A 24,115-nucleotide genomic window follows, 5' to 3' on the forward strand; every position below is an offset into this window, starting at 1 on the left:
CTTTGTGTTGTTCCCTTTTAGACGAGTGACATTTACTCCCTTTATTTTTCTCTCAATTTTAGGCTGCAGATTAGCTGAGTCGGGAATTGGTTTATAAGGGAGAGTGTTGTGTGTATTGAGCTGCTTGATTTGTATTTCATTTCATTTCAGGTGATATGGCCCTGGCTTGCATTGCATGCATTTTATTCTAACTTTTTCCTATGTCAACACTTTGCCAGTGATGAGAGAATAGTAATTAGTAAGATATCTAGCTTCTTTGATTCTAATGCAAGTGACTAAACCATAACAGTTTAATCACTCCCATTTAGCACTTTATGGTTATGTGGTCTTGTGGTATGACACTTGTATTCTGCGCATAGTTGAGTCCTTGGAAAAGGCTCTTTACTCACATTCTCTCACCATACTCTGCTGTAAAATGAGTACTGGGTCGTTAACAGTGTTGACTCTTGTCAGAAAAAAATGTAAATTGTCTATAAGCCATTGTGTCTCATTCTACTTGTTAAATGTTGTTGGCTAGGGACTCCCAGTAAAGCTTTGAGTATGTTAAGTGGATATTGCGCTATATAAATGCTCACATTTTTTGTTTGTTTTTTATGATAAACCTTGCCTTAACAAAGTTATTGAATATAGCTGTGGTCTAGCAGTACATTCTTGGACTCACAACATGACCTAAATTAGGTCAGACGGTCCAAACTAGTGATTAGGCACCTCTACAGTAAGTCATTACGAAAAGCATTTTGCTCTCATTTTCCTCTGACCACCCAGTGGGTCTATTAGATCTGGCAGGAAGTACTTTGCATTAGACTAGCATTCTATCCAAAATATTGGAAGCGATTGTTACTGTCAGTTTAACTCCATTCAATACTAACACTGATATTATTGGTATGGACTTTAACATTGAAACAGTATAACAATAAGCAATCTAATTAGATATATATAATACAGACATGAACAAAGTTGAACCATTTTTCTTTACAAACAGATTAAACTTTCTTTGTTTTGTTCAGAGGTTGTTGTATAAAATATAATTTTAGAGGCCTTATATGGTATAATGATTCATAATGAATTTTGCTGTGGTTCCTTTTACCCCATAATTATTTACAATTTCTTGGGACAAATTATATTTGCATTTCTAAAGCCACTGCTAGTTAAATAAAACTATATACACGCTAATTTTATTTTAGATTGAGTGATAAGTATTTTTTTTCATTTTGAAAGTATCCAATTTTCTACAGAGAACAAGACAACACAGAGTTTGAGGGTTAGGTTTGAGTGAGTTAATGCTACAAAAATTAGGATTAACCCCAGTTCCAAAAGCATAATTGTTTTAAAGAACTACTTTTATTATAAAAGTTCTGTCTTTCCACAGAGGCTGAATGATTTATATAGTATACCCCACACTTCAAAAACTTACTGTTATGATCGGCAATCCTTTCTTCAAGGGCAAAACTACACTCCAGTTCATGATATTCTGAATTAGCTGTATTGACAAATATGCGTATTAACTCTAGAACAGTGGAATTCATCATTTTTACCATTCTATTAAGATGGTCACCAGTCGTGAGTGACTCTTCCTGAGAATAGAAAAAAAAAGAAGAAAGAGAAGACAGTCAATTATGAAAATCTACCACTTAGAGAGACAAAAAGAAATAATAGGTCTTAACTCAATATCCCCAATTCACAGTAAGATAAACAAACATACACTCTTGTTTTATGATTAGGTAATAGGGCAAGGACAAGACTTCAAAATCCTTTTTTTTTTTAAAGGCCAACATTACTTTACAACAATACTTTCTTTAACAATTCCATCTTGGGTTCTACATTTTCAGATCTCTTAAATTTTTTGACAAAGCGATATCCTGACAAAAATTGTTATTGAATTTTTTTAATGACACAAGTTGTGAAGAAAACAAGTTTAAAAAATCAATATTCAGAGGATAAGAGGTAAGTAAGTCTTGTTGGATGAGATTCCCAGTCCATAGAAGTTAAAATAACATCAGTCATTTGACATTATCATATATCCAAAAACTAAATTGATATATGTGATCCTGTCACATTTATCAAGAGTTTTTTTTCCAAGTCTCGACAGAAATGCAAGATAAACATCCCACTTCCTTGACAGAATCAACATTCAAAGGAAAAGTCAATCAGTACATAGAAAGTCAACTTCATTAAAGAGAAAAGTAAAAAGAGAAAAAAAGAAAAACTCATTTCAGCAAAAAAACAACTTTTGTGACTTGTTATGAATAATGAAATAATAAATATCATCACCTTCAGTCTAACACATAGTGATAAAAACAAATGATTTAAACTTAATTATAATTGTATATCGTCATAAAATAACAACAAAGGCTATCTTCCATCTTTTAAAAGCAAAATTGATTTCCTTCCAAATCATCATTTCTCCCAGTTCTAGTTCTGATTGAAAGCCTAGCCATTTTCAACAACTTTAGTGAAGCTCTTGGGTGAAGCCTCTCTGACGACTGTTTCGATGAAAGCTAAGATATGGCAATACCAGATAAGATCAAAAGTGTACCACACATTTAAAAATATTGTCTTACTTTTGACATATCAAGAAATCCATCTATAGTCCATGGATCTGAGGTCGGCAGTGAAATGAGAGTGCTATCTGCTATATTGGTCAGTTTAGCATTGATGCGCATAACCTTTATGTCACACACCTGTTTGTTTAAAAGAAATCAAAACTTTAACAATGTTGGTGTATAATTGTTAAAATATTTGTTGAATTTTTGCCTCAAAAGATCAGAAATGAGAAAAAAATTACTATTTAGTTATATACTCTTTTTTAAATCAGAATATTTCTTTTATACAATTCTAAAAAAACAATATGAGAAAATGTCTATTGAAATTTTTCTTTTAAATGTCAGGAATGAGAATAGTTTACTATTTGTTAGTTATATTATTTTTTAACACATTTGTTCATTTGTTCCCTGCAAGATTTCACGATTATAAAAATTTTCCATTTGTGGTCATTGTCAGATTGAATTGGAGGTTCCGAGAAGAAAAATTCCATCCCCACCCAGTCAAGTTGACTAAAGAATTCCGGAGCAGGGGGACATGGTTGTATTTCTGAAGCATGGAATACTTATTTCTATTTTGCTTTTCAATTCTCTCAACTAAAGAGTGAGGGTGGGGAAATTTGATTTTTATTTTCTATTTTTTTTTTTGAACACGTACAGTTTTAATGAAGAGACTGAAATCATGAAAGGCCTTGTCCAGCTTCTTAAAGTATTGGGGAAGCTCAAGAGATGTCCAGGTGATGGAGGTCAGACCAGGGTGAATCAAGTTGTTGATCTAAAAGAAACAATGACAAATTAATAGAATCCAGCTTACTATGGACAGCAATAACAAAAGCCAAATCTAATAGTGTTTTGTGATCACATCCTTATAAATTCAGAAAAAACTGCAGTTCATTTTTCTAAATAAAGAAGATACTTTGTATATGTTATATCTATTTTGCTTTCTTTGGTGGTGTGAGGTGGTGGGATATTCTCTTTTCCTTAGAAGATGGCAAAAGCCGTATGTGAAATTCTAAAATGAGTCCTTAATCAGGGAGAGACTTTATGGAACCCTGTTTATCGTTAATTTAAACTATTGGTAGGTACTCATTCCAATCTCAGTAAAGTGGGCTATTGTGTGTGAAGTGGCCTGTCAAAAAAGCTAGTCAAAGGGCAGAGAAGTTTCGCGCTGCCACTGATCCATTCCATCAACAAATTGGTCTGTTACTTGACTTTCATGAAACCATTCAACCTTCAATGTCATTATTAGTCATTATAATATATGCTATAGAACTTGAATTTATTCATAATACGGAGACTCACTTTAAATATGGAAGGTTGAAGAAGTGGAATGAACAGATCTGGAATCTTGTTCTTCAGACTTCTGTACTCTGACAACATCATCTACCACAAGAAAGGAGAAAAATTCAAATAGCAATACCATAAAAATGCTATTGAAATATATCTTTTTTAAAATTCTTATTTAAAAAGTAAGAGTGGAATGGTTAATTTCTGAAAAAATGATGATGTGATGAAAGTGGGGCAATAAAGATTTATGTATTTATGTAAAAGCAGAAGTGTTTGAATTTAAATATTAAAATATCACAATGACAATACAAATGAACATGTCACAATAAGTTAAGATAATTATATTAAAAATAATAACAACAACAAAAACAACAACAACAATAATAATAATAATAATAATAATAATAATAATAATAATAATAATAATAATAATAATAATAATAGTAATAATAATAATAATGATGTTGATGATGATGACAACGATGATGATAATAATAACAACAATAACAATAAATATAATAATAATAATAATAATAATAATAATAATAATAATAATAATAATAATAATAATAATAATAATAATAATCATCATCATCATCATCATCATCATGGAAAAAGCTTAACAAATGTCATTTATTATTATTATTATTAAGCATACGAACACACACACACACACACACAAACACACATACTTACACACACAAACAAAACATGAGAAACAACAACCCTGACTTAATTTTAAAAACATTTTAAAAATCGATTAATAAAAAGATCTTTGTATGTTTTCTTAAAATAAGAATATTTGATAATGTATCTAATTGTCGTAATTAGCTCTCATAAACAAAAATAAGCTCTTAAATTTTCTTGAAGGCTTTAGTTCTTTAAGATTGAATATATGTATTGCACAAGTTAGGCTCTTTTATGTTAGCTTCGATTAGAGATTTTAGAGATCTTCCAGGTCTGTAACGAGGCACAAATTGATTTAAATATATATGAACTGTTATATAGTGCATTTGTAAAGATTTATCACACTAAAAACATTTCACAGCGTTTCTTTTCCCCTTCAAATCATATTTTTTAGTTCATACAGTTGTCTCTTAAGGTGTCCTTTTTGTAATCGCAATTTTTGTCATTGCTCATAACCAGAATCACTTCTGCATCAAGTGAGTTAATTGCCACACCCAAGGACACAACGCCAGGGTCAGAGTTTTGGCAATTATTGTCAACCATCTTGCCAATGACTACACTTAACATCGCTTGATTCTATAAAATGGCAAGACACTGCATTGCTAAGATTCTAATATTCAAAAGCCCTTGAACTAAAATTATTTCATCCCATTCCAGGACAAGTACAAATGTTGTTATGTTTAATACCTATTGTATGTTACAATAAAGTTTTGAATAAAACTTAAATTATAAAATACAAAAGAATTGTTTTGATTCTCTTTGTTAAACTCTTGGGATTTCTTTTCCATAATTACTTTATTGTAAAATATTATTCATTCCAATTAATCTTATGAATGGGTAGCACAAGAATAAGACATTCAGAATAACTAGTCAATTTTTGTTTGTTTTGTTTGTTTGTTGCTTTAGATCTCTTCCAACACAATTGAGGTTATATGAGAGACCGCTGAAACAAAAAACAAGCAATCTAACAAAAATAGTACAAATGTAAATCAAAATCATAACCTAGAGATATCATAAGCTAAATTATAAATAACCAAGAACAAACAGGCAGAAGATTTACAGAAAAAAAAAATATCCCCTGTCAAAAATACAATCACAAACCAAAGAAGCAGTCAATTAAAATAAAACAAAATATGAAAGATTGAACTATCAATACATGATGTGATACCTGGACTTTGCAGTATATTTCGTAGATCTGACTGAAGCCATGCAATAGCACAATAATACTACGAGGAATTTGCAAGCTGAGTTTGACCATGTATTGTGCTTCCTTAATGACCTCAAAAACATAAGAGTCAAAGTTGATCATCAGGTCTTTGGTCTTTGGTTCTTGGTGGAGTATGGGAATCTGAAGACCTGTAGGAAAAAAAGGGGATCAAGGATTATGGTTTGTAAATCTATGACTGAATTTCTCTAATATTAAAATTGTTCCCGCTATTAATGAGATTATAACTGTAAGGTATTTTAACAAGACAGCAGTATGATCAATATCACTTGGGCTTCAGTAATGCTGGAGTCTCATCGTTGTTACAAACTGCTCTCTTGGTGAAAAGTCAACAAGATATGAAGTGAATAGAAAAGTGCCAGAAGACAATAGAGAATAAAAATTTTTCGCGGCGGTGGTGGGGTTTGAACCTGCGACCTTATTGGTACGACAACTCCGCCTGGCAGGTGAGAGCGTGGCTCTACCGTGTGAGCTATCCACGAACACAAAAATATTCGTTTCAAACTCAAAGTCATTACTAGATCCCTCTCTCACCCACTTCTTGAGACCGCCGATTCGTTCGTACACCACCATCGCGAATAATTTTGACCAGCAGTAAAGCTTAATAGCCAATATTCTCAACACAAACATATAACATAGAAACGATTGAGACATTGAGTATGCTCCGGTGTATGGGGTGAATTTTTAATTCAGAAAAGTGAGTGGAGCAGGCACTTATGTTGGTAACAACAAGATATGAAGTAAATAGAAAAGTGCCAGAAGACAATAGAGAATAAAAATTTTTCGCGGCGGTGGTGGGGTTTGAACCTGCGACCTTATTGGTACGACAACTCCGCCTGGCAGGTGAGAGCGTGGCTCTACCGTGTGAGCTATCCACGAACACAAAAATATTCGTTTCAAACTCAAAGTCATTACTAGATCCCTCTCTCACCCACTTCTTGAGACCGCCGATTCGTTCGTACACCACCATCGCGAATAATTTTGACCAGCAGTAAAGCTTAATAGCCAATATTCTCAACACAAACATATAACATAGAAACGATTGAGACATTGAGTATGCTCCGGTGTATGGGGTGAATTTTTAATTCAGAAAAGTGAGTGGAGCAGGCACTTATGTTGGTAACAACAAGATATGAAGTGAATAGAAAAGTGCCAGAAGACAATAGAGAATAAAAATTTTTCGCGGCGGTGGTGGGGTTTGAACCTGCGACCTTATTGGTACGACAACTCCGCCTGGCAGGTGAGAGCGTGGCTCTACCGTGTGAGCTATCCACGAACACAAAAATATTCGTTTCAAACTCAAAGTCATTACTAGATCCCTCTCTCACCCACTTCTTGAGACCGCCGATTCGTTCGTACACCACCATCGCGAATAATTTTGACCAGCAGTAAAGCTTAATAGCCAATATTCTCAACACAAACATATAACATAGAAACGATTGAGACATTGAGTATGCTCCGGTGTATGGGGTGAATTTTTAATTCAGAAAAGTGAGTGGAGCAGGCACTTATGTTGGTAACAACAAGATATGAAGTAAATAGAAAAGTGCCAGAAGACAATAGAGAATAAAAATTTTTCGCGGCGGTGGTGGGGTTTGAACCTGCGACCTTATTGGTACGACAACTCCGCCTGGCAGGTGAGAGCGTGGCTCTACCGTGTGAGCTATCCACGAACACAAAAATATTCGTTTCAAACTCAAAGTCATTACTAGATCCCTCTCTCACCCACTTCTTGAGACCGCCGATTCGTTCGTACACCACCATTGCGAATAATTTTGACCAGCAGTAAAGCTTAATAGCCAATATTCTCAACACAAACATATAACATAGAAACGATTGAGACATTGAGTATGCTCCGGTGTATGGGGTGAATTTTTAATTCAGAAAAGTGAGTGGAGCAGGCACTTATGTTGGTAACAACAAGATATGAAGTGAATAGAAAAGTGCCAGAAGACAATAGAGAATAAAAATTTTTCGCGGCGGTGGTGGGGTTTGAACCTGCGACCTTATTGGTACGACAACTCCGCCTGGCAGGTGAGAGCGTGGCTCTACCGTGTGAGCTATCCACGAACACAAAAATATTCGTTTCAAACTCAAAGTCATTACTAGATCCCTCTCTCACCCACTTCTTGAGACCGCCGATTCGTTCGTACACCACCATCGCGAATAATTTTGACCAGCAGTAAAGCTTAATAGCCAATATTCTCAACACAAACATATAACATAGAAACGATTGAGACATTGAGTATGCTCCGGTGTATGGGGTGAATTTTTAATTCAGAAAAGTGAGTGGAGCAGGCACTTATGTTGGTAACAACAAGATATGAAGTGAATAGAAAAGTGCCAGAAGACAATAGAGAATAAAAATTTTTTTCGCGGCGGTGGTGGGGTTTGAACCTGCGACCTTATTGGTACGACAACTCCGCCTGGCAGGTGAGAGCGTGGCTCTACCGTGTGAGCTATCCACGAACACAAAAATATTCGTTTCAAACTCAAAGTCATTACTAGATCCCTCTCTCACCCACTTCTTGAGACCGCCGATTCGTTCGTACACCACCATCGCGAATAATTTTGACCAGCAGTAAAGCTTATGAAAAGTGTAGAATATGATGTCATATTATTGTAAAATCAAGGGATGAAGGGTTAACTTTTTTCATTTTAGCAGAGAATTATGATTAAATCAGTATTTACAAACATGCATATTTCAGACATGATCATTTGATAAACATAAAAACAGTACTTTTTAGATCAGTATAAGATACAAATGTTTTATCTCAAACTTAGATTGTTACATAACACTTTAAAAAACCCAAAAACAACCCAAATTAAAACTTATGAATGTACTTTCAACATCATCCACAATAATGAAATAAAAGAAAAACAAAAAGAAAATAAAAACAATGAAAAACATACAAATGCTTCAAAAATCAATGAACCATGTTACAAAATTTAAGAACATACATTTTGTATATCTCAAGAACAAACTGAATAGAGCAAACAAACATAAATACATTTCATAAACGTGACCCGTTGCCTTAATCTAGTATCATGACAGAGTAAAAATGGTGCTGAAATTGAATTAAAAATCAAGATAGTCAGAATAATAAAATTATTTATTCTATTCATTAGAAAGGGAAAAATTCTGAATTAAAATTCCATTTTCAGCATCTCACTAGATTAATACAGGAGATCACAAATGCCCAAGAAGGAAACAAATTCACTCACAGTGACTAGCCATACTGACAGATCTGAACCACGCAATGTGGTACAAGACCTCTGATTTTACCAACACATAGGCAAATTTATTGTAACGAACTATGGCCTTTTTGCCTTCTGGGGTTTTCATAATAGACGGTCGGTCTTTCTGTTAAAAAAATGTGTAAAACTATTAGTCATTATCAAAAAATATACTATTTTGACTGAGATTCTGTCCCATTTAAGAGTTGTTTTGTAGAAAAAAAAAATTAACATAACTTCTTAGATTGATTTTCAGTAGTTGGATAAATTTGCAAATTCATGTTAATAAACATAATATAACTTTCAATGCATATAATAAAAGATATGTCTTTCATTACCTCTACCACCATCACCATCATTATCACCATTTTCTTATTCTCTTTTTTCTTCTTTGTGCAACTCCTTTTCAAAAACCCAAACCTCAATTCACAATTTGATTTTATACATTTACGAAAAGACTTGTGACTCAAATCAACAACTCATGATCATATAGGTAGATCTCTAGACCACTTAGTACATTATTTAACAAACTCACTTGAAGAAGAAAAATTGGCTCTGCAATGTGAGACAATATTTGGCGAAGCCAATAAATTTTCCCTGAGACAGGAGGTATATTTCTGAACGTTGGAGGATCTTCCTTGATTCTCTCATACATCTGAAGTGAAAAATTGTACATTTTTTCAACCATAAACATGAATTTTTAAATTACCCCAATTACTAGATATGTGGCAGAAAGTAAACCATTACAACATTCCCCTCCATAAATGATAGTCAAAAGTTACAAATGATTACAATTTCAATGCGAACCTATCTTTATACCACAATGCCTAGAGTCATAACTGAGAGGATGTCAAGGTGAGTGATTTTTAAAAAGAAAACAAGAAAAAAAAAAAAAAAGCATAACCCTTCCACATTAAAATAAGAAAATAATATAAAAGATACATTGGATAATTTTAACTTTAATCAATATTTTCTCACGGGATACTGAGCAAAGTTAAATGAAAAGAGAGAGAGAGAGAGAGAGAGAGAGAGAGAGAGAGAGAGAGAGAGAGAGAGAGACAGAGAGAGAGAGAGACAGAGAGAGAGAGAGAGATAGAGAGACAGAGAGAAAGAGAGAGAGAGGGAGAGAGAAAGAGGAGAAGGGGGACATACGTTTAGAACAACATCCAGTTCTTCCAGATAGATGCTGAGAATTTTGCTATAGGCACTCTCAATGTCCAGAAAGTCCAAGTTTAGTCTCACAAACCTATAAACAGATAGATTGGTCATCCTTGTTAATGGTATCTCAAACTACTTATATCAAAACACATTTGTTTAATGTTGGTAAAATTACATACATACATCTTTTATGCAAAAACTACAACAACAACAAAAATTTAAAATAATATAAATCTGCTTCTTAAAAACCAGTAAGCCCTTGTTGGTTTTTCACCGGCATAATTTTTTATTATAAATACAAAAATCTATTGTGAATATTGGTACTCATTTCAACCAAAGTTAAAGCAAAAGCAAGGCTTTGCAGTTGAAAATGTTTTCTTTTTGTGAATTTATTTTCCTTTACCTTCTCATCGTTTCGATTCGGTCAAGACTGTGTTGCTGTTTACCCAGAGCAGTTGACATAAACTTTTGTAGATGACCCTGGCAAACATATTGTGAAGATGTCATTATTCCTGCCTGATGAATAACAATACTCTCTCTCTCTCTCTCTCTCTCTCTCTCTCTCTCTCTCTCTCTCTCTCTCTCTCTCTCTCTCTCTCTCAATCTTAAAATATTTTAATCTTCAATAACTCTCTCTCTCTCTCTCTCTCTCTCTCTCTCTCTCTCTCTCTCTCTCTCTCTCTCTCTCTCTCTCTCTCTCTCTCTCTCTCTCCTGTAAATTAAAATAGTTCAGAGAAATAACAAGCCAAATTAGACTTTTCAATTGATGTTTCCTTTCAATGTTTCTTTTTAAATCAGAAAAGTCTTGTTTTATCTATACTTTAAAGCTTTTAGGTTTACAAAATCAGAGTTGAAGCATGGTGATTCCATGATTATCTACCACAATGTCACTTGCAACCGTTACACTTTTGAAAGTGTAACAGACACAACTCAGTGAAAAAAAAAGTTTATATTGTGAATGAAGTAAATGCTGCAAACTGATTCTAGACAAAACAAAACAATAAAAATTAAGAAATCAAACGTTTACCTTAGAATAACATGTATGTGATAAAGCATTATTAAATGTGATTTGCAATCCAATTTTTGTGTGGTTTATTATGCTCTCAGTGCCATGGATTTCCATGTAAATTATCAATAAGAGCAATTCTGAAATGAAAGATCTATTTTTTTCTCTATAAATTGATTGGCTAAATTTTACAGTCTAAGCCTTTATTTGCTTTATTCTTCTTTCACAGTCACCAAGTCATCCATGATAAGCTTATTTACGAGTCTATTTTGAAGATTAAAAAAAAATTAAAATATGGGTCAATTGACTATTTTACTTGATACTTTTCTATAACTTTAATTTTTAAAAATAGAATAATATCAAAGTAAAGTGATCATTTCCAGTCACCTTTAAATCATCAACCAATTCTTCAAATTTCTCAAAGTCGTCATCAAAAACTGCGTTTCTATAGTTCAAAAGATCATAACCTTTCTTACGAAGGTTGTGAAACACTGACTGAAATCGTGCTGCAAGAGTGTCAATGTTTTCAATGGTGCTATTTTCCAGGGTTGCAAACTGCCTATAATATTCAATAAGGCTCATAATCTGGAAGTGAAAAACAAAGAAAGAAAAACAAAACTAGCATTTATATGTTACGGTTTAAAAAGTTGTTTAATGGTAACGTCAATTGAATGTTATGTAAAATACAACACTTTCACAAAATTCAATAAAACAAGAGCCTCACTCTATGATGATAATAATGTGTTAATCAAATATTTTAAGTAACGAATTTTTATAAATAAATCATAAGCTATATTACAAGAAAAATAAGGGGGAAAATATTTTCAATCCAGGCCCTGGAGCTTTAAAGTAAAATGAGAAATAAACATAATCTATGGTAGTTAAATCATTAATATTGGCATCTCTTTAACAACTAACCTTTCCCAACCTTTCTCTAAATGTATAGATCTTTCCAAAGATGGACATAGCAGAAAAACTGAATGGCCTCTCGTTGCGACTGTTTGCAATTTTCCTTTTAGTGACCTCATAAGCGTTGATATACGCTTGAAACAAGCTGGAAATGGTAATGAATAAAGTCAAATAAGTTCTTTAATAGCATTACAGTTTAAATTTAAATCTTATTTCCCTTCTAAGCAAACAGTGAATTTTGGAAAAATAACTAGAATGCGCCTATCAAGGTTAGCATAACTTTTCAAGGGATGGTCTCAAGCCAACAGCAACACTAAACATGTAGTACGAGACATACAGTGTATATAGTAAACTTAGTTTCTCTCATCACATTAATGAAATTAATATTGTGTGATTTCAGGATCAAGTAATGGTACACTTCAAATTCTTTGATAGCAGTAGATATCAAGTTACCTTATTAATTTATAAATTTCTTTGTCTCAAAATTTTTGCACAGGTTAAATTGTGAAGTACTCTCTCTCTCTCTCTCTCTCTCTCTCTCTCTCTCTCTCTCTCTCTCTCTCTCTCTCTCTCTTTCTTTCTCTCCCTTTCTTAAGTGATAAATGTGGCTTATTTTTATCATGTCCTCTTCTCTCTATCATTCGCCATCTTCTCTTTCTCGGTATAAAAACCTATACTCAACTTGAGTAACACTATTGTATTAGTGGACATTAAAAAAAAAAGGAAAAAGTGTTCTCTGAGCCAACATTCCATTCATTTAATGACTTATATGAAATTACACAGTAACAGATGACTCTCACTGCTCCTGGCAAGGGACCACCATCATAAAGGAAAAATAACAAGGGTTTCATATAAATATCAATAAACATCAATTCGGAAAGTGTTTAAAAAAGGAGGGGGAAAAGTCATCTCTCCGAGAAAAACAATATCTTAAGTTCTTTTATGAAAAATGACTCCGGGTTCTGGGCTAAACTATCGCATTCCATGACAAGGACACAAAGCGACATAAAAAAGATACAAATGCTAAAGGAGGACTGAAAATTTTAACATTAGTTCTACCAAAAGCGAACTCATTTAGTAAGGTTTTTACAGGACAGAATCAATAAATATACTTCAAACAATCTTGCAGTCTTTCCATAAGCAGAGCGTGAGGCATATCCCACAATTTCCAATGCCCATGGTCTGTAATGTAGTTCTTGCAGCTTGTCACCATTTGATTGGTAATCTGATAAAAAGGAAATGTCAATGCTTCAATTCAGACGATACAAGCTTAACTTTTATTTTATTTGAACTCTATTTATTCAGTTTATCTTTTATCTTATATGCTTTTAAGGATTTTAAGGTACTTGTATGTCAAACATTTCAATGCAAAGTTAACCAAACTGTTGAACATAAACACAATAATCTTTGATAATTTTGTTATAAAAAATGAAATGAACATGTTATATAATTTTGTCCCAGATTGAGGATTATCGAAAGCAACTTCAAATTATATATATGAGCTTCATTAATGTGAAGGAACGTATAAAATATTGAATGGAGCTAAACTGTAGCTCAATTTCTTTTAAAATTCCATCTTTATAATATTATGATGATCACTTACAAACCTTCTTCATGCAGTTATGAAAGACTTTCAAAATAGTTGCTTTAACTTTGTTTGATGACAGCTTTTTATAACATTAAAAACAAGCTTATAATTCTCTTTAAAAGTGAATCAAAGGGAAGAAAGTAGAAGTAAAATCTAAATGACGTTCTTCTCATATTTGGAAGTGTCAGTGATTCAATTGCGGGAGCACTCAATTCGCACATAAACTGAACTGGTTATTAGTAGTAGTGTTGTATGGTCTTCACACCTCCAAGTGAGACTCATTCAGCCATTTGATATTTGAGTTATTAATGTTTGTTTACAGTATCATATTAATTAAGAATTTTATATAATTATTTATTAACATGATCTTAGCATATCTTTTTTTACCTTGACAAATATACTGGAGACTCTGGATGAATTGTAGAAATGAGAATAGTTGTAAATGAGGCGTATGGCTCCTATTAAACCAGGCAGATTATCCAGCATTTGTTTCTGACAAGAGAACATACAAAATCAAACATTCCTAAAAGGTCAAACTGAACCACACAGTTTTCATACATGCCACACAATGTTGACTTGATTTGCAACGGTGCTTAAATCAACAATTTAAAGAATATAAGATCAAAACATCTGTGCCTCAAAACTCAAAGCTGCTCCCCCCACCCTACACCCCCAATTTCTTTAAAAAAATAGTAATTAGTATCTGAATCTCTATGCCATAAATTCAAAGAATGGTTTAATAAATACTAAAACAGCTTTGTGGTACTGGGGTATGACCACAAGGTCCCTGGTCCCAGAACCGTTCTGATCAGTGCACTCATATTCTCTCACCGCACTAAGGTGTAAATAAGTACATGATTGGTAACAGAGTTGTCTTGATAAAAAATATTGTAATAGCACCCCACAGGAGTCTTGTCTCGTACTTCATGTTAAGTGTTGACCCCTTGTACAGCGCTTCAAGCTCGATCAGTGGATATTGCATGATATAAAAGAACCAGCTTTTTTTTCTTTCAAGATTTTAAAACAAACAAACACACACTTTCACACACAAACACATTTTTATCGATAAATATTTAATTTTTTCCTGTCCTATTATTTGTTATTCTTTTTTTTTTGCTTTTTCTAGAAGAAAAAAAAAACAAAGAAAAAAAAAAAACCCATCTGAAACTCAAACACTTCATCCCCCTGATGTCAAACAAGTTGACAAGTTAGAAGTTACACCATGTATGCTATCCATCGAATTACTTACAGGTTGGCATCTGTAGAGAGGCTCGCAATATTTCTCTAATGTATAGAGAAATTTGGCATTGTCCTTCGATTCATTGGTCTTGTCAGTCACTCTCATGTCTAGTTCCCTCCATCTGGCTAAGACATTTGATTGTACTATATGCAACAAGTGGAATACCATTCTTTGACGCTTATCACGGATTTGAACCAGAAGGGAATTAAATCTTGCTGTACGCCCAAGCCAGAATTCAAGTTCTTCCTTAGGCCCTGTACCTTCAGCCTCTTTACGGATACGATCACTTTCAACCAATACCTGTTTTTTTTTGTTTTTTTCAATAAATGTTTATAAAAATCAATCATCCAAGATCAAGCAATATTTACTGCTTTTATCAAATATAAAAATATTAATATAATAATAATAATAATAATAATAATAATAATAATAATAATAATAATAATAATAATAATGATAATAATAATAATAATAATAATAATAATGACAATAATAATAATAATGATGATGATGATGATGATGTTTGTGATGATGATAATAATAAAAAGATGAAAAAAAAAGCACTGAAATATGTCAATTCATAAAATTCTGATAAGTTACAATGGTGGGCAATAATGTTGTTAATGTTAAAAATCAACTTTTAGTTATCATCAGATTGTATCAGACATTTTCATTATGGGAAGGTGCATCCCAAATTAACTGACTGGATTACATATATAGACCGCTCACATTTTGCACTTGACTGCACCACAAAGATGCCAATTCCTCAGCGGCCGAGACTACATTTGCTTTCTTTGCAGCGTCGAGACAAGCCCGTGGTGAATTGAGGCTCTCTATGTTCACCATGCGCGCATCATCTAACACTCCTAGAGTTACTGTGTTTTTCACATGCTCTGAAGCCCCTGTGAAATGATGTTCATTCATAGTTTTACACATCATAGTTATTCTAGTCAAAATGTAAATATCAATCTCATTTTGCAAAAAAAGTTGTTTCAGTATAAAGCAGACATGTGCTGTCCATGGAAGCACAGTAAGCACTGCTTATCCACGTCCTTCAAGTGCCTTGCCTATATTACAAAAGAAAGTGAAACAAACTTCAAAAACATTCATTGCATAAATTTTAATGACAAATACGAAATAGTGTCCTAATAAGAAGAAGAAAAGGGATATGCAACAAGTCTCATTATGCTTTTATGGCTTGTCTTCTCTGACAAGAACCTGATGCTACACAACCATTTGAATAACAACATTACAGTATGTTGTAAGCATTAGCAAAATCACATGGGAAAGTGTGCAGCTTGTCCTTTTTATTTAATTGGTGTGTGTGTGTGTGTGTGTGTGTGTGTTTGTGTATTTGTGTTAGCATTGCGCATGTGTTTTGGTATTTGATTATGTACTGAAGTCTTGATTTTATTATTAATATTGATTGGGAATGCCTCGTTGTGAGCACTGATAGGCTATTTGTTATATGGGACATGTGGATTTTCAATATGAGCTAAGCCCAACTTTATGATTCCGTTAATAATGTGAGAAATAAAACATGCTTGGCCACAAATAAGGCACCGCATGTTAGAGCTATGGCCCGAATTTGTTTATAAGGGTCTTGTGAGCAGTGGCTCTTTTTTGGTAATGTCTTTTGAGTATCGAGCTGCCGTTTTGGTTTGCTGCCTTGGCACAAATGAGACCTAAATGTCTTGTTTTGTGTCAAACGAGACCTAGGTGAATCATTTTGTTTGTGTACATAGGTTAAAAACAACAAACCGCTTCCATACAGAACAAAATAACAGCAAAGCAGTATTTGAAAATAAAAACCCTGATAGAACTCCAACAATTTTACCTTTCAAAGGTAAAATTCACTCTTACTTAGACCTAAAGTTAAAATAATATTAAGGGAAACTTTTTTTTATTTAAAAACAAAAAAATCTGTGTTACTGGTTAAGGGTTAATTGCACTGGACACGCACCGTCCAGCATCAAGCATCCCATCATTTCTTTTCCATTCTCTTGGTAAAAAGATACTTCCAGCTGGGTTTGAATATTTGTTTCTCTCTCATTAAATCACAACCAAGAAATCGGGTAGTGGAGGTCTCTAATGCAAAAAGACTAACCTGCTGTTAAACCAAACAGACTCTTTGAGACATCAATAAGTGAGTGTCTGTCTGATTAGCGTTACATGTTATAAAAATGCCAAGAATGGTAGTTGGAGTATTACTCACAATTGATTGTTTTAAACTTTAGGAAAAAAGAGCATTTTCAATGTTTACAGGCTTATAGGCGTTATTTTGTTGTTTACTATTGGATGTGAATTGGTTTGAAAGTGATACAGTTCAATTCAATACTTAGTGTCTCATTTTGCAGCGAGCGTAATGCAGATACTGGGCCGTTACGGTGTCCTGGTACAGCTCTCCAGCACATTCCTGTTATGAAGGAGTGCCTTTTTACCTCAGATTCTATTTAAGGGCATATCTATGGTAAAAGTCAGACTCTAATTGGAGTGAGAAACATAAAAAACATCATTTGATGTTTTCATCATTCAATTCTGAGTAAAAATTTATTTCCACTAAAATCTCAACCCAAATCACTACTGGGCTGGGGTAATTGAACTTAGTTCATAGCTCATTTCCCATTTCTACCATCACCTCAATGTTAATTCAAACACTAAATATTGGAAAAATTAACTTACACGCTGAATGAAGAATGAAATTGTCAAAAGCAACAAAGAAAGCACTGTAAGAACACATATTTTTTTCTTTGATTCTAGGAGTTGACTTCAAATTCTTCTGGCTTTTCAAAGCCCAGCCAAATCCATTGGTTGCTGATTCTGAAAGCGCTGATAAAACATTTCTTTGTGAGTCAATATGTAGGCAGCCTGATATCAAGTCCTGTTCAGAAGTAAAATAAGATGCATGTTAAAACTTACAATAGTATCTATCATTTTGTCAAATTATATTATTACTATTATCATTACCATCATCATCATCATTATTATTATTATTATTATTATTATTATTATTATTATTATTATTATTATTATTATTATTATTATCAACATCATCATTATCATTTTTTTAATCAGTACTATTTGAAGCGTTGTTCCCATAAAGATGTAAGATAGATAGAAGGGGGATACAAAATGCTTGAGTACAACGTTGCACATACTGTCAAGCACAGTAAAAAAATATAAAACTTTTATAATGCGCAATATTTAGAGCTTAACAAGGGATCCCAAGCCGCAATACTTGACATGTAGGATAAGACTGTAAAGCGCTTATAGTTTTTGGGGGTTTTTTTTGATAAAGACAATGCTCTTACACCTAAGTGAGGTGAGAGAATGTGAATGTGAATAAAGAGCCTTTTCTTTGGATTTAATCTTTGCACATCACACAGTGGGACTTAAACCAGGGACCTACTTGTGTAAAGGAAATTGTCATAACAAGATACCATGAAGTCATATCAATTCAAATCGTATTTTGTTTGTGTTTCGGCTATTAAAATAAATGTTTGTTGTTATCAAAATTAAGAATGCACTCTTATCTGTATTTTGTTGCAATCATATATCATCAAAAACATCATAAAATCTAAAATGCAATTTTAAAAGTGAAAAATATGCCATGCACACCTTTAAAAGTATCTTAAACTATTTCAAACATTATTTGACTTTTTCCATTTTCTTTAAAATGTTCTTAAAACATTCTTTGTTTTGTGGTCACACGATCTTAACTTCATTTTCATACAGAGTATTATTGTTAAAAACATGAGCGGTCATGTAACAATACCTTACTTAACTCAAATTAATGACTTTGACAATATTATAAACAAACTATCATATTTTAAAAATTTGAAATACAGAAAAGCATTCAAAAATATTTAATGAATGTTAATATTGTAAAGTGTTGCATCAGAATAAAGGCACTGTCTTTTGAAAAAAAAAGGGTTTTAAAATTAGGGTTTAAGAAACCTTTCATCTTAAAACAATTTGAAACATTATTTAAACAAGTGCACCTCTTTCACATATTTCAGTTAACCCTTATCATATTTAAATGGAACATCAAAGTTGATGTAATATATTTGTTTCATATGTAAATGCATATTTCTCTTGGATACTAGCTATGATTTAAGTAAATATAAGTCATCAAATTTCAGGCTCTTTCTATTTATTGCCACTCTTCTTCTTAATAATCCATGCACTGATTCTTGGGAGTACCAAAGGGACTGTATTTGATCCTTTGTGCTTTTTAATATTCATAAATGACCTAGGAAAAGGTCTATTATCCCAAGAACACATTTAAAACTTTTTGTTTAGAGAAATAGTGAAAACAGTGCCAGATGCCGCCAGGATGACTTCGACACACTTATAAAATGGACAGTAAGATGGGACATGACATTTCATCCTGCTAAATCTAATGAGATAAATATTACAAAAAACAGGAAGTTGATTCACTTTAGCTATACCCCAATAAACGAGACACTTCAGGGAGTCAAAAGCACTCGCTACCTCGGGTTCATATAAACAACCAGTTGAAATGGAACAACCATGTCGAGGAAGTCGCAGCAAAAGCAAGTAGATTCTTACACCAAAGCATGCATTCGTGCCATTAAAAAGTAGTCTCAAGCTTACACTGCACTTTACAATATGCCAGTTCAACTTGGTTGAACTGGTGCAATATAAAGCAGTGGGATTTTAACACAAACTGCAAATCCATGCAAAAAGGATGGATAACAGATACACTCAAAAAGCTCCAGTTACAAAAATTAGAACTCAGGGACATTACCAAACAATCAATAGCAACAACGCACCATTTAAGATGTCAAAACAATTTAAACTTAAATCAAACATATACAAAAAGAAACTTTCACGCATCAAAATTCACAAACTCTTGTATTAGGGTTGACATTTATAAAAAAGTTTCTTCCTGAGAACTATAATAGAACATAATTCATTGCCCGACCATGACATCACCAGCCTTCATCACATCATTGGTCTTAAAATGACCTCCTAACCACCCATCACTTTGTTTTGTCAGGCAGTTGTTACTACAGATTTGCATCCATGGGCCCCTTTTGCATCTTATCGATTAAGAATCAGATCTTTCACTTCTTGTGTTCATTCAAATGTCTCTTGATCTTTGCTCTTGCTGGTTTAGTGGAGGTATTTATTTCATGGTAAAAATGGTTTGATCAGTTGATGCTGTTTCAATACGAAGCAGAAATCAGAAAGATTTGAAAATTTACAAGCAACAAGAACAAAACCTGGAATAAGTATTTGCAAAGTTCAATTAAAAATCCTCCATTGGTTAAGAAACTATGCTGGTTATACCAAATTCATACAAAAATCATAATATTGAAAGTTCCAAACATGCGTTTTGTCTTTAGCAATGTGGTGTGACTAGTGTAGGAACTTGTCCCATCTTGATGAAAAACAAAGGATAGAGCCTGGAATATTTTTTTCTTCTAACCATGTTTCACAATTTTCAATACAAAAACAGAAATCACATTTGATTTATATCTAAAGAAAAATGGCCACCAATGCGTCCTAATTTGAGTCAAATGGGCTGCAATATTTGGTCAATGATGTCCAACAAGTCATGCACTGTTTAACACAGAAGAAAAGTTAAAAGAGCCAATTCAAAATGCATGGAATTCAAGACATTAGCAAATCAAGTGGATCATTGAGGGAAATAGGCTATGCAAAGTCATAAAGCAAAATCACCATTTGAGAATTATGTCAAAAATCTTTGTATACGGCAAATATGGGGTGTGTTTTTAACATATTTTCATGAAATATTGTGTACATAAATTTCAATAAACGGGTTTGATTGTGATAAAATTTCAGTCTTGCATCACTTGTAGTCTGGTGGCTACGGAATTCTCAGATAACTTTTGCTTGATACGGACCATTCAATAGGTAGAGACAAGACCTTACAGTTTGTGTCCTTTATTTTTTGTTCACCTGTTATAATCCATAAGGTTCAACCACTAATCCTCTGTTTTGAAATGAAAATGAAATTTGCAAAACCATTGAAATTTCATGGGTCTTGGTATTGAGTTTCATTCATATGCATGAAAAAGTCCTTTCATTATATTTGGAAAATAATTTAAATTGTTTAAGATCAATCCTGTAATGAGGCTTATAATTTCAAACCCTCAGTAACCTATGCTGCTTAATAGTTATGTTTATAATCTTTTGCTTACTTCAGGAATCATTTTTTCTTCAAGAGCCACTTTGGATTTTTTAAGGAAATACACACATTTCCCTTCGTTTGCTATTCCAACACCACGAGTGACCATAATACGCATCACCAAACGTTCTTTAGTTATCAGTGAATAATGTCGTCCACACTCTGAAATAATAAGAGATCATAATCAATTAATTTTTATATTCTACTAAAATTCAAAGATTTTTATATTTAATTTTTAAAATATCAAATATACATTTGCAGTATCTTTAGGGTGAAATTATTTTGTTTGCTTTCAAGAGAAACCATTCTTCAAAATATACCAAAGTCATGATTTGCTATAGCATTAAAATAAATTCACTTGATTTAACTCCATAGTTTGATTCAACAAACTTTCAATTTAATGAATCATTTGACCTTTCTAGATCGGTTGAGCAGAACAGATATTATATAATACTGAGGCTCAAGTTTTCAATCAGACAAAAGGGTTTTAACATTTAAATGATAAACGATCTTGCTTTTAAAACTTAAATGACATTTTGGCAACTTTAAAACTTTTAATTGAGAAAAAAATAGCTGCAATTCAATGTCTCCAGTTATGATCAACAGATATAAAATACAGTGACCACCAGATAAAAAAGTACAAACTACGCATTTTCCAAATGTCTAATCAGTTGTTAGATGACAAAACTCTGATTGACTACAATATGGAATAAAAATCCAACCGGTTAGGATTCAAAAGTACAATGCTGTAAACTTACTTCACTAATAAATCCAGAAGGACTTTGATTACAACGCCATCCAATATTCAAATAATACAGCAATTGTTAATTTAACACAAACACACAGACATACACAGGCATGTGCAGACACACACAGACACACACAAACACATAGACTCACACAGCACATATTGTATATAATGTTTCAATACATCTCCTCACCATCGTATGGCAAAGGGATCCCAAGCTGATAATGAAACATCAGTGCATCTCCCGAGGCAGAAAGGAAGTGCAGTATATTTTGTACATACTGGTGATAATTTGAGAGGAGATTAAATAATTCACTAAAAGTATACTTTTTCAAAGTTAAAAGTATATTTGCAGGACCTTGACTCAGACATTACTAAATTTTAAAAAATAATCCTATAATAATAATAATAATACAAATTCTGCAATCCAATTCACTTTTTTAAATACAGTACAAAAATATTAATGAAATATATGTTATTGTAGTTAGTTCTATGAAATGTTAACATAGCTGATATAAAATGTTGCTCTGCTATTTGAAACTCTAAAACAATCGTGGAGAAGAATACTAAAAGTAAGGATGTGTCACAGTTTGGACCCCTTACTATTCTTTACCCGTAACATATTTGAAATGAACATCCATCACAAGGCCTCATATGCAAGAATATTGCACAAACTAATGGGTGATATTTTGTAAACATGAGAAATGTTGAAATCAACCACAAGGAAACAATCAGTCATAGATAAATAAACCCCATTGCCATCCAACATCACAGTGAGTTCAGAAAAACTATAAAAAGTCGACATATTGTGGTACTTGGATTCTGCATCCTGATTAACATTGATAAATCTATCCAGGGACGGCTGGTAATAATGGGCAGGGTGGGCAAATACCAGCCTGTTTTTTCAAGTTATATGCTGTAATACCAGGTCTGAAATAATCAAATTTAAATTAGATAATTTCAAAAGTTACTACTTAAACTTTATACTTCGTACTGAAATCAATTTGTGTGTATTTTTGATAGATTGAGAATCACCATGCATCCCGTAATGCATAAACCAGGATACGCTCCTGTTCTTTTTATCACCCCCCCCCCCCAACCACTCCACTCCGCCCACATCGTCATCTCATCGTCACGTCGCCTGACGGTGAACTAACTCCGATTTTTGCTGTCTGGCCTCTCCAGTACTAGGTCGGGCTAATTCAAATGAGCCCACCTTATTAACCAGTGAGAACTAAATAGAGATTTTGGCAAACGAACTTTTTCTTATTTATTGCCTTACTTGTGCTGGTACCATTGATGTAATGACTTTGGGAATGTTCCAGTATTGAATTAAATTTATTAATTTACTAATTTTATATCAATTTAGTATTAATTTGTGTTGTTTTTATATATTTGTTTATCCATTTAAACTTTTCTTTTTTTCTCGTTTTCTTTAGTGCTTCTCAAAACTCATTTATTTAAATTGTTTTCTTATTTGTTTTTTGTTGTTGTTGTTGTTGTTGTTGTTTTGGGGTTTTTTTTGTTTTGTTTTTTAACAAATTAATTTGTTAGTTCTTTTTTTTTTTATTCTTAAAGTAATTACCGCTGTATTTTTATTGCCAGACAAAATAATTTTGCAAAACAATGTATATTCTATTGTATTCCGTCTAATAAAACAAAACACTTTTATTCAAAAGTCACGACTAAATAAATATATAAAATACAACCACCACTTTGGTTTGCTCAACAATTGAATATGTATACGAGAAATACTCTTCTGAGAAAGGAGAGAGTTGAATTCTAACTAAGTTATAGAGGAAATACGGAAGGGTGGGCAGATTCCGTACTTGCCCGTCCTGAAGCTAATACATACATAAGAAGATAGTTCGCGATGAAGAGGCGGGAAGCTCGGGGTTGGTTGGGTAAGGAGTAAAGATAACACGGTCGTTATTGTTATAGTCTAACGAATGCATGAGGAGAAATTGGTAACATTATTTTGTCTTAATTGTATTGCATGAAGTATTGGCGAAAGCCTAAGATTAAATAAACTTTGTTTTTGTTGGTCTTCTTTTGACTATGGAACTGATACTGATACTTGTCATAGCAGACCTGCCTACTTGAAATAGGAAAATAAAAATCGTAGTTTTCAGGGCTAATAAAATCGTAGATATTTTAACTACCCTTTAAAAAAATGACCGGAATTTCGTCTGTTTTGATAGATATCAAATTTTTAAAAACGAGAAAAAATTATTGGAAACGTAATAATGATGGTGATGGTGGTATAGTGGTAGCGGTGGTGGTAGTAGTAATGATGATGGTAATATTATTAT

General features: G+C 32.9%; 1 protein-coding gene across 1 annotated transcript in view; it reads right to left on the reverse strand.

Moving 5' to 3' along the window:
- Nucleotides 1-24,115, reverse strand: part of LOC144969243 (dynein axonemal heavy chain 8-like) — a 113,132-nt gene that overhangs the window by 74,251 nt on the left and 14,766 nt on the right. Inside the window, exons 4-21 of the mRNA XM_078908355.1 lie at nt 21,997-22,084; nt 21,069-21,217; nt 17,560-17,758; nt 15,607-15,779; nt 14,887-15,177; nt 14,025-14,129; nt 13,162-13,274; nt 12,059-12,194; nt 11,528-11,725; nt 10,538-10,614; nt 10,129-10,222; nt 9,512-9,631; nt 8,965-9,103; nt 5,683-5,870; nt 3,843-3,923; nt 3,199-3,315; nt 2,562-2,681; nt 1,415-1,574 (exon numbers count right to left, since the gene is read on the reverse strand). Coding sequence (XP_078764481.1) covers nt 1,415-1,574; nt 2,562-2,681; nt 3,199-3,315; nt 3,843-3,923; nt 5,683-5,870; nt 8,965-9,103; nt 9,512-9,631; nt 10,129-10,222; nt 10,538-10,614; nt 11,528-11,725; nt 12,059-12,194; nt 13,162-13,274; nt 14,025-14,129; nt 14,887-15,177; nt 15,607-15,779; nt 17,560-17,758; nt 21,069-21,217; nt 21,997-22,084 — 2,548 coding nt within the window. The remainder of the gene's footprint in view (nt 1-1,414; nt 1,575-2,561; nt 2,682-3,198; nt 3,316-3,842; nt 3,924-5,682; nt 5,871-8,964; nt 9,104-9,511; nt 9,632-10,128; nt 10,223-10,537; nt 10,615-11,527; nt 11,726-12,058; nt 12,195-13,161; nt 13,275-14,024; nt 14,130-14,886; nt 15,178-15,606; nt 15,780-17,559; nt 17,759-21,068; nt 21,218-21,996; nt 22,085-24,115) is intronic.

This window comes from Berghia stephanieae, chromosome 3 (assembly GCF_034508935.2).
Source record: "Berghia stephanieae isolate SIO BIC M18660-M18661 chromosome 3, UCSD_Bste_1.3, whole genome shotgun sequence".
In the NCBI taxonomy this organism is placed as follows: Eukaryota; Metazoa; Mollusca; class Gastropoda; order Nudibranchia; family Aeolidiidae; genus Berghia; species Berghia stephanieae.